At 35.2% G+C, this 12277-nt stretch overlaps 1 protein-coding gene across 5 annotated transcripts in view; it reads right to left on the reverse strand.

The window, feature by feature from the left end:
* Positions 1-12277, reverse strand: part of LOC105203674 (nephrin) — a 269754-nt gene that overhangs the window by 45475 nt on the left and 212002 nt on the right. For all 5 annotated transcript variants that reach the window (XM_026134212.2, XM_026134213.2, XM_026134211.2 and 2 more), the window contains exons 4-6: positions 4325-4533; positions 1607-1723; positions 209-412 (exon numbers count right to left, since the gene is read on the reverse strand). In XM_026134212.2, the coding sequence (XP_025989997.1) occupies positions 209-412; positions 1607-1723; positions 4325-4533 (530 nt within the window). The remainder of the gene's footprint in view (positions 1-208; positions 413-1606; positions 1724-4324; positions 4534-12277) is intronic.

The raw sequence follows: 12277 nt of genomic DNA on the forward strand, positions 1-12277 counted from the left end.
CTATCGTGATTTGCGGTTATTCTATTAAAAAAAACTTACATTCTATTGATTTTTTATTTTTTTAATTTTTTTTTAAATAAAAAGTAATTGCTTCATTTATATTTTCTTTTCCATATAAAACAGAATAAAATCTATTAAATAAAATTGTTACTTTTTTTCATTTATTCTTTAGATTGCAACAGCAAAATATCTCTTTGTTGATACTCACAATTCATATCGAGTGACACCGAACTTGATATCGGTGCTACCATATTGTTATTCGTGGCTTGACAGGTCAGAAACGCACGCAAATGTTCGCGGCCTAACTTTTCCAATTGCAGCACGTTCCGGACCCTTTTAGCATCAACGGTCTCGTAGCTGTTGTCCAGTAGAGCAGTCCCCTGCCACCATGTCACTCGTGGTTGCGGTCGCCCTGAAGAAACATAAGGGTTCGGAGTGGTGAATATACGTCGGTGCTACGTTACGCAACAGCGCTAATGGCACTCGCTCGGCGTATAATCACATCTCGACTTAACGCTCCGTTATACAAGCAGAAATATGAAAATTAAAATCTTTATAATGACGTTAAAATCATTAGCGAAGTTTGTAGATTCGTAATTTTTAATTTCAAAATAGTATGTGCAATGAACACAACGTGGTTACACATTAATCTTTCCTTAACTAACCATCTATTAAACGTACTTTTTTATAGCATCTCTTTTGTATTAGGAGAAGAATTTTTAATTGCCATTTGTTGTAATAAAAAACAACTATTTATCGTAATTAAAAAAAAATACACACATACATTCATGTATCATTAGTGTTTATGAATCAAAAAGATATTATTTTTATTATTTAATATAAAGAAATTACGTATTTTAATCTCTTTAAATGTAAAAAAAAAATAGAAATTATTTTATTTTTCTTTGACAACGTATAAACTATATGCCTCTATATATCTCTATCGTCTCTTTTGTTGTAATTATTGCAAAAACTCGTTGTCGAAATTTATTTTGTAAAATTTTAAGTTTATTATAAAAAATTAAATTTTTCAATAATAATAATTAGAAATGTAACAAATTTATGTAAATTATGTTTCTCAGAAGAAAAAAAATTTTGAAAACTGGTATTTTTTACAAAAAAAAATATTTTGCTAACAAATAATGCTACAATAATTTTTTTATGCAAAGAAAATATATTTAAAAAATAAAAAATACGTAACAAAATGAGACTAAGATAAAAGAGTTCATTAATAGATGAAACAACAAGTAGTGTTATAAATTATTTTGAAACTTCTTAAAATTCTATCGATATTCAGTGTTCAACCAAATTAAAAAACGTTCAAGAAACGTTGGAGCTTCTTGCATCACCAAGATACCTTGCTTTATTTTTATTTCACCGCTATATTCGATATTTATACGTTGTTTTACCTCCGAAGGCATTATCTTTGTCGTTCGATATTCAAGACGCGAGATTACGTGTAATACGTTCGCCTAAAGTGTCAAAGAAATAGAGCCGTGCATTTATTTTGCGTAACTCAAGTACTGCAAGTCGTGCCAACGACATGGCGCCTGAGCGTTATAGAAGGCGAATGCACCGAAAGTGCATCGACGCGTCATGCACTTACCACCGGCGGCGACACACGTGATATTGAGAGACGCTCCTTCGCTGTACGGGCCAAGGATGTAATGGGGAATATGAGACCTTCCGTCTTCGTCCAATATGCTAAGCTGCTCCGGCGGTACTGTAATAATTTTCACAGTATATAGATAAGAAGCTCTTCATTTTTTTCTCTTATTCGAGGTGTCTACGGAAACGCGTATAAGGGGACTGGGCGAAGGTGAGGAGTAAACCAACTTGCGCAACGACGTGTCAATCCTATAATGTCACCTAAGAAGATGAAACGCTGCTGCGACTGATATTATAATGTTAATAAATCTCCATATAGTGCAAATAAAATTCGCAATGAGAATGAGAGAAATCTTTGAAAACGTAACATTTTTTAAGTATTATTAGAAAATTAGTATTTTGAAAAAAAAAATTTTTTTTTTTTTCATACAAATGCTTTCAGTTAAGATATTAAACTGACACGAAAACTGCTCCATTGAGATTTTTAAACTGCTAAATTTGAATCTAAAACAAAAATCTCTGAATTCAAAATGGTAATTTTAATCTGACGGAATTAAATAAAGAACGTGAAAAATTCTAACAGAAATGTACGTCCACTGCACGAAATTGCAAGTATGCGCCGTACAGATACCTTAGCAGCACGCAAAGTGTTAATGAAGTCGAGAGAATGGCAGTAATTATTGTTATCAATTTAATTCCGACCTCATCTTTGTAATGGTGCCACACGTATTCCACAGAAAAGAATTTAGATAAAACGGCACATTTCTCTTCTATATAAAAAGATTTTACATATAAAAGAACAAGAAAAAAAACATGAACAATAAAACAGACATGAAAACGTCGCGGATATCAATTATTTTTAAAGATTGATATGAGAAATGAATTATTTGCGTATAAAAAATTAATTTTTTTTCCAAACAATTATGTTTATTTTTCCCGATTAATACCTCAAGTTGGATTTTCATTTCACACGCGTATAAAAATTCGCGATACCACTAATAACGTTAATATTCGTTTCGGTGTGTAACTGCCAGCCCGAAATGCGAGGTAAATCAATTTGCATCACGATGTATCAGTCTGCGTCGTCACGTACCGCCTTTACCATTAAGGGGGTGTTATTTCTAAGATAAAAAATAAATTTTAATGTAACGGTATGGAGCGGAGGGGCTCTGTGTCTATCCGCTTGGTATTATCGGCCACGGTCACGTAACCGTTCTTCCATTAAGGGAAACGTTACTCTAACGCGATGCAAAAGAAAAAGTTAAATGCAGCCGGTGAACTATTTTGAAAGTGCGCGCAGGTGCGCGGATATCGACTATTTGACAATAACGATGTCGATTATATTAGATAACGGAATGACGAGTGGAAATATCAAATTGATCAACGTAATCCCGAGGTGTATCGTACTATCTCGTGCTTCGGAATTCAATTATTGAAAATTTTTGATGATCCCGATGATATGTTTGAACAATTTTGATTATACACAGAAAGAGCACTTTTGCAACAGTTGAGAGAAAAAAATTCCTAAATTTTAATAAATATTTATTCAAATGATACTAATAAAATATTTACTTATAGTACATAAATATTTACTTTATAAGAAAAAAAATAATACTTTATTAGTGGTTTTTGTACTAAATATATATTTACATTCAATAAATATTTCATCAGTACTATTCGAATAAATATTTATTGAACTTTAATGATTTTTCCCACATTGTAGACAATTTTGATAGTCCAAATAAAATATTTTCTGTGTTTGACAAAAAATTTTTATTGGACTATGCAAATTTTGCATGCTGTAGTAAAATCGTTCTTTCTGTCATAAAACTTCCGGAAGTTCGTTCGATTTATTGACTGATAAAGGACCTCGCATACAACCACGTAAGAAATTGGCTCCCGGTGAATTTCGTTCACTTTTTGTAATTTTGTAGTTTACGTAACGCCAATAAAAAATGTCAATAAACAAAACTCTCTAGGCACTATAGGTAATTTAGCTTGCAGAAAAGAACGTTGAAAGTTGAGAACTTTTAAAATTACAATGCTAAAACTCATATTTTATAACTCTCGGGGTATGTTAATAAGTAAAACAGCCTAAAACTCATCATAAAGATGTCTGCTATTTGAATCCCATCCTCAATTACCCGTTCATAAAGTCGATTGCTAAATCTAATAATTGCACAGCATGATTACACTGAATTTAATAATCAAGAGATGTGATCTCCTAATTAATAATAATAATAATAATCATAATTCTATTATCTTGAGCTCTATTTAAAAGATTTGATGATGGATATTATATATTTTCATGCCTCGCATGCTCTAAATACTATAAGATTCTAGCAATATGAGAGTGATTCGAAAATGTATATTTTATATATTTAATATGTTTTATTGCCATTGTACGAAACCTTTCAGGATAAACGTTCCGAAAGTTTAGATCAGTACCGTCTGTGCGCAGTATACAGCTAGTGCGTTTATGAGAAAAATCAAGAACACGTATCGAAAGTGTTTCCGAATGTTTTTAGATTGCTTATTTCGATGTTCGTTATCAGAATTATCAGATTCGTTTGTAAATAAGGTGTATAGAAGTAATACGTATTCAAAGAAACGCGCCGCGGTCCTAAGAAAGTTACAAAGGAACGTGCCTCGCTTCCCTTTATTGTCGAGCGCATCTTATATTCAGGTCAATGCGGAATATCGTTTAGGAACTCACTGATGACCGTTAGATTGACTTTGCTGTTGCGCGTCGGCGACTGCTTGAAGTCGACTCTGCATCGGTAAACAGCTGCGTCGCTCTCGCGAACCTTTTCCAAAGTGAGTTTCGCGGGGGTTTCGGAGTGCTTAAAGAACGCTCGCCCTTCTAGGCTGGGATCCTGCCAGTGATTCCCTTGATCCGGGCCGTCCCTCGATCTTGCGTCGTAGCTACAACAAAAATCAAATTAAATTTTATTAGACGATGCGTTTATTATGAAACACAAATTTGATAAATCACTTAAAGTCAACAGCACATAATTCGGTTTTAATATTTTAATATTAATATAGATGGAGAATACAAATTATTGGAGCTTATTAAAATTCTTGAAGCTACCGTGATAAGACAATGTATTATACACACAAAAAGAACGGCTTTGCTAAAGTATCTGAAAATTTAGTTGGATACAGACCTAAAAATAATTTTGTTAAACTACATAATCGTAATTATCAAAATAATTATAAAGGATGATGAGCAATGCAAGAAAAAATTTTGGCATTCTAGTAACTAGTTTGAGCGCTCTACATAATTATTTTGATGATCTAACGAAATTATTTTACCGAAGACCTGTATCTAAATTTTTAGATAAATACAGGTTTTCGGTAAAAGACTAAGGGACTTTGGTAAAACCGTTCTCTTCCTGGAGATACGACAAAACGCAGGATTATCATGCAGTAACGGTGACTAGCTCACGTACCACAATATATTGTATTTATGATTTCGCGTTAAAAAAACCATCGGAAGTTTATCTATAAAAAGCCGTAAATAAGAAAAGCTCCCGCGCCTATTATTTTCCCCTCTTTTTTCTTCAATACTCACTAATGCGCGTCATCGTGTTTCTCGGACAGGCGAACGTATAGAGAGAAACTTTTATATTGCCCCTATTAAACTCTCACGAGACGGTCAATCGAGAAAAATGCCCCGACGTGGCGTAGTTACCGAAGAAAAGTACAGAGTCACGCAGGATTCTCGTAGCACTTTGCCCTCTAATATCGGCCCTTTTACGTTAGCGCGCTGCCCTCGCAGAATTTCTATCGGCGAGCGGCGAACAGAAACGAAGCTAACTGAATTTATGCGGCGTCGTTGTTACAAAGAAATTTTCCAAAGAAATTTGCGACGGATCGGGGTCATAATGAAATTCCTCGGTAACTTTTCCGAACTCATTATTGTGCTTGAGCGAAATTTTCGATGAAGCTTAGACCCGGCATATATTTTACATTAAAACGGTAATTTTTCTTCGCATAACGTTTACGCATTATTATTGCCTGTACACTGAGCATGTATACAATATCCCGGATTTTAATTTTAATTAAAGATTTTCAAATCTCTTTGATAAAATATTATCAATGATTTTTGAGCTTCATTGGAGCTTGAATTAAGTGATCAAGTTATGAACAAAGTTTTCAGAGCCCAATTAAATAGCAAAACTTTAATGTGTACTTAAAGTTAGATAGTTTTTATTTTTTTTAATTTTAATTCAAGATTTAAAGGTGCCAACACATTTAATGTCAATTATTATTATAATTATTTAGTGTTTTCTTTAAGAGAAATTCGTCAAACCCTTTAGCAAAATCGAGCTCAGTGTTTCATAAATGCGGTACATGAAATTTCAAAAATAGTTTGGAACGGTTTTAATTTGAAACAGCTAAGTTAATTGTTGTTAATTTATTCCTTTAATTCTCCTGAATTAGATTCGCACCGCAAGGAGATCTAAAGCGAATGCGATATGTACTCGAGGTAATAATTAACCGCCATAATTTCCTTATCTCTTCGAACGTATACGCTTCTAATGTGCAGTACAGTCCTGGGTGCATCTCATAGCAGTTTCTGCGATTCTGTCAGCGTTATTATACCATGGCGTCAGCTGTACGCCACGGCATTCCGTTATCGCGGAACTTTTAAGCGTGCTGTGGTAGACATTGTGTCTGCATATCGGCGCTCATATTTTCCTTGGGATTTGGAGCAGTCGACTTTGTGAACGTGCATGAGAGTTTTGTGTAATATCTAATTAACTCCCAAAAAAAAAAACCGAAAAAAAACTGGACCTATTTATAAGCCAAATAATTAACAGAATATCGCAAAGAAAATATTTTCTATATTAATAATATTATACAAGCTTTTTTATATCAATATAATACTAGATATTATTATTACAAACAAAATAAAGATATATGAAGATCGGCCAATAATATTAGAGCAATAATATTAGATGGAAATAATAAATAATTCAAAATAAATAAACATTAAGTCGTAAAGTAAAAATCTATATCATAATAAAAAAATAAAAAAAAATAATGTAAGAAAAGAATCATTTGTAGTCGCCATTTTCATATAAAATATAATCGTGAATTATTAAGACAAAATTAAAAAATTGCATAATTAAACATCCGTTGATCTTTACATCGATGAAAACTGCTAGAGAGAACTCCATTGACCTCGGCAAGCAAAATCTATTGTTATCACAGAACATATTGAAAGGGAGAAGACAAAATCAACAATTTTTATCGTGTTTTTAACGTTAAATTTAATAAATTATGCATTTAAGAAAGTCAGTTACTATAGAGCTATTTTTTTTTGGAAAGATCAACTTTTATAAGAATTTTAAGAAATTTTAACTACGTTCTCTTGAGCAAATAAAACGATATTTATTAATGCTTCTGCACATATTTTTCACTTTGAAAAGAAGAATCGGCGTAGCAAAAATATAGTTCCAGATTTCAAAGTTGTACTGAAAGGAAATTGGAGGATTGATTTCATTCGAGGTGTGACGAATGTTGCTCTCGTTCGCGTTGCACCTGCTCAGGTGCGGGTGCATCTCGAGGCCGGAGAAAGGTTCGCCGTACGGAGCGATATATGTGCGAGGTAGTTTCCTGAAACCGGTCCTTGGAGGACGTTCATACTTTTATATGACTCGCGCTGGTTCGCCAAGGCGGGTTACAGCGTCAGCCGAGCGTGTGAACGCTCTCGCTTGTCCGAACGATTTTCTGCGTCTTCGATTTTCTGGAGCGCCTTGCTCCGGTCTTTTGCTAAACGGTCGAGCGATAAATTACGTTAATCAAAAAGGACACCGGGTGTCGTGATGAGACAGCATACACAGGGGATATATACAAGGTTCCTTAATGAAGTGTATGTTATCATCGTTTTTGTCATTAATTTGAAACGCATTTCAAGCCGCGTCAATTTCATTCTGACTATTATTTCTCGAATTATTGCTACTTCCTTCAGAACTTCTTTTATCGAATTTCGAAGACCAATTGCGGTGCGATAAAAGAAAAAAAAAATGATACAATATATTTCAAAGGAGCCATAAATATTTTTAGTTTTATTGCCTATTTAAAGCCTACTAAATCGAATTTATCGCATGTCATATAAATATCGTTTTATGTAATGCAATATAATAGACGTAAAATGTGAATCGCTTAATATAAAATATAATTTGTAATTGCAATCTGTTACAAATATAATTAATTACGAACATTATTATTCGGCATCGTTTACAAACGCGTTTATATCTCCCATAGACATTTCAACAGCAACGAATAGAGTAATCGCATGTTGGACATGCAAGTACAAAGGATTACTGCACTGCAAACAGATGAGAGATGCACATCACGTGCAGAACGTGTCACGCTTTTGCATTTCCTTTGTCGACGTTGCAGCATCGCTTTGACTAGCTTCCGAACTATTATCGGTAATCTTCCTTAATTATTTGCCAAAAGGAAGTCGACCACAATCACACACTTTGAGACGAGAATCTCATTACGACATACGACTTTTCGCGAGCATTATATTACAGAGCGTCTTAAAATTGCCGGAATCTTCTCATTTGCTGATTCGTCGACTAATTTAGACGTGACTCGTTTGATTTTCAAGAATCATCATACAAAATGTTTTTTAAATAATTGCAGTCGTTCTAATATTAAGAGTTGCAATTTAAGGGTTTATTCTACTTTATTTAATCTAAAGAAGAACATGTTTTTAATAAAAAAATATTAAAGCAATTGAGATGTAACTTTTGAAGAAATATTTATTAATTTTTACAGATTATGGTGATATTTTTTATTTTTTATTTTTTTGGTTGCAGAAGCGTTAAAATAAAATAAAAATCTTCTAAGTATAATTTTTAAAAAATCACCATTTTGTTAATTTTTATTTTTTAACATCGATTCTCTAGTTCATCGATGCATAACCTCGTATAAATTACAAAAATTTTTTTGTTTTTACGTTTCGAGTCAATGTAATAAAAAATATCGTCATAATTTACAAAAATCAATAAATATTTCTGCAAAAAATGTATCCAAACTGTTTCAATGCTTTTCTATGAAAAAAATTCTTGAAAGTAAGCCTTTCTTAGATCCAATAAATATAAACCGGAATATCCTTTTAAGATTTAACCCTTCATTTAATATTAAGCGAAGAGAAAATCGTCGAAAGAGATAATCTATCAAACATTCACACTTCGGATAATTTATATAAAAGGATGACAGTCAATAATTTAAGATATATGCTCGTATATTTGTATACAAATACATTATGGCTTACATTTATTTTCGTTCGTCGGAAATCCGATGGCGATGAGTTTCGAGTCGTGGCAACCCGAAGCCGAAGAAACGGACGAAGATAAATCAATTGGCGCGAGAATCGAACGAGCGGCGAGCGTATCAAAAAACAAGGCCACCGCGGCGCGACGAAGTACTTCGTCACGGAGGTCGGGAAAGACTTTCAACTTAATAAAACCGCAAAGTGCCGGCGGGATAACGGGATAGATACGCGCGTCTCCACGCGCGTCTTCATGCGCGTGTCAGAAGAAATAATATCGTATCCATAATTTCGCCCTGGGATACCTTTAAGCGCTTCAATTCATATATCAGAGTCGTCGGGAGAAGCGACGTGCTCGCGAGAGGAAAAGGCGACTGAGAAAGAAAGAGAGAGAGAGAGAGAGAGGGGGGGGAGGGGAGAAGACGTGGCGCAGAAGGAAAAGAGGGAGGAAGGGACGACGCAGAGGAAGACAGGAAGAAATAAAGGGTAGCAGCCAATTCGCTATATGGACCACCCTAGGGGGAACACTCCGACGCGCGAATAGATATACACTAATGTAAGTGTGTCACGGGGTTGGGTTGCGAGCGCGAGGAAAATATGGGATTCCTGGCATCGCCTCGTTTCTATGCATAAACCGCGATATCAACTGGCGGAATAAGAGAATCGAGCGGACGCTTCCGCTCGTAGGAAGGAAAAGGTGAAGGAGGATGAGGAAGAGAAAGAGGAGGAGGAGGAGGAGGAGGAGGAAGAGGAGGAAGTGGAGGGCTGAGAGAATGCGTGTGCACCTTAATCCGTGGGGTTTTCCCTGCGATCGAGAAGCCGCCTCGATCCGAGGCAACGAGATTAACTCTTTTCCCCGTTCCCTCTCTTTCAATTTCAGAGTTAGAGCACACATTAAACTGCAGCTCAAACGACGTGTGGCTCGATACGCTTAGAGACTTAAATTAATTTATTTATTACCGTTCGACCCCCACGGATTTATTACTTTGCCCGAGCAATCAACGCAGCGATTTAATCAAATTACGTAATAATTGTGCTCCCTTCTTCGCCGGGTATTAATTCTCGTGCGCGTGATTTTGTGCAGACGCATCGATTGTACGCATCGGTTGCCAAGCAACGAATACATTATCAAGATCGGCCGTTGTATGCGTGCTATAACGGGATAATTTTGGCTATCTAGCATGCTTAATGCATTACTCTGCCATTTAGTTAATAACTGAACTAAAGCAACGCAACGGGGCAAACGAGCCGCGTGCAATTTCCTCCGAAAATACGCGGGCACATCCGGTTCGCAAACTTCAAACGCGATGCGTAAATCCGCCGGCAAATATAATAAGCCGACAATCCGTCGGCGAAGTTAGCAGTGCCGGCTGATTACGTTTCTGGCCCGTGTAATTTACAAATTAATTGTGTCAGTCATCGCAAAACACGCATGCGTCAAGCAATTTGCCTCGTCTGTGCTCGCGGGAAGAGTTCGCGTACACATGCATGCGAGCGAACTCGCGAACTCTCTCTCTCTCTCTCTCTCTTTAGTCGTGCATCCACCGAGCGAATTTCTGCTTAAGTTAATCGCCCGGTTGAGCCGGCTTGAAAAATTCAGACGCGAGTATCCGCAGTCATTGTATTTCCTACGGCAATCGCGCTTCGTTACGAATACGCGGCGGCACTTAAATCCTCCCCCGATGATGATCGAATCGCAGCTCAAATTGCAGCCGCGCGACGGCGTCGCGGATTAATTAATCCTTGGAGTACAATTGTCATACATTAATTTTTTCCTTTGACGTACCTCGGCAAACTAATATCGAGCTGTCGGCGGTGAACTCTTTAGCGAATTACAGACGTAAGACGCTTAACGGGAAAGTTTTTTCATTTCAATGAAAACAATCTCCCGTAATACGCCAGTAGTTCTCCAGAAGAGAGGTTCAACACGGTGAAAGTGGATTAAACATCTATAGGATATCCATTTTCATCGCGTTATCGTTATCGTTCTCATCTTATTTGGACTATTTAATAAATTTATGACAAATTAATTTTGTTAAACGTTTCTCCGTGGCAAGCGTTATAATAAAAAGAGTCTTTAAAAAGGATTGGGTACGTTTAAGTCAAGAGAATAATGTACCGTATAAATTTTAATTCAAATATTGTTATAAAACAGAACCGACGTAGAGAAATGATAACATGCTTTTGTAATTAAAAGAATATCATGAAATGCATTTCAAAGGGAGAATTTTTGAGATTTTTTTTTTAAATTATACAAAACGTCAAAATTTGTATAATAAATCGTCGCGGAGAGGCGATATGCAAAATTTTATAAAAATATTGTATTATACGGCAGAAAAATTTTTACAAATATGAAAATAAATTCTGCATGCATATCGAATGATTTAAAACTATCGAATTATTGTAATCGAAGACGTTATTTATACATATAAAATAAATATTATAATAATGGACGCAGCAACAATATAGTTGAAACGCAACATTTACAAAGTTCGCAGTAGCATCGTTAACAGCGGCTTAAAATTTTCTTTATATAAAATTGCACACGCAATGTGTCACACGTGAGTGGCACGTGTGATTAGACCGTCTAATTAGACCGTCTGTAAATATGACTTGATAGTAGTGCTAATAACAATGATTATATTGCCACATTGCCAGAATCGTTTACGTCGTTCGTTTGATCGACGAGCACATTAGCGGCCAATTAACATATCTCTGAGATGCAATTCACTCTGATTTAATGAACGTCGAAGGGTCCTAACTAGAACATCGAGCGATTTTCCTGCAGTTCTCTGATATGTCACTTTCGTGGCGCGGAATGTAAATTATGCCTGTCTTTCTGTTTGAGAGGCATTTCCATTTGCGCGAATTAAGTCCAACGTGGAACAAACGGAAGAAGTTCGTTTTCTCAGCTGACTCGAGTATATCCCGCGCATAATCAGAGCCTCGCGTCTCAAGAAATGGATAAATCTTATTCCACAATAATTACCGCTTGCAATTATCTTGCCAGAAATATTATTTGTGCCATTCTTCAGGCATTAAATTGTTTATCATAAAATAATTTTGTCGTAATAACTTTATAGTTCAAACGGCAAAGAATATTTCCATGCTTCGTTAAATAAATTAGTTTATACAGGATATTTACATAACATATATTTACAAATTTGAGAGTAATACGTAACTAATTTTATCGAAAGTAAGTTTCGAGGAAGCTATTTCCATTTATATCTAGTTATTTGTTACACAATTTAACAAATTTGGCAGCATGAGGGAATAGTATCGTAAAATTGTATACTACAGTTTGCACACGTAATAAACGAAAAAAAAAAAATGAAGTTTTGTCATTCACAATTATCATAATTATACGAATGTCGT

Source organism: Solenopsis invicta, chromosome 1 (assembly GCF_016802725.1).
Source record: "Solenopsis invicta isolate M01_SB chromosome 1, UNIL_Sinv_3.0, whole genome shotgun sequence".
Classification (NCBI taxonomy): domain Eukaryota; kingdom Metazoa; phylum Arthropoda; class Insecta; order Hymenoptera; family Formicidae; genus Solenopsis; species Solenopsis invicta.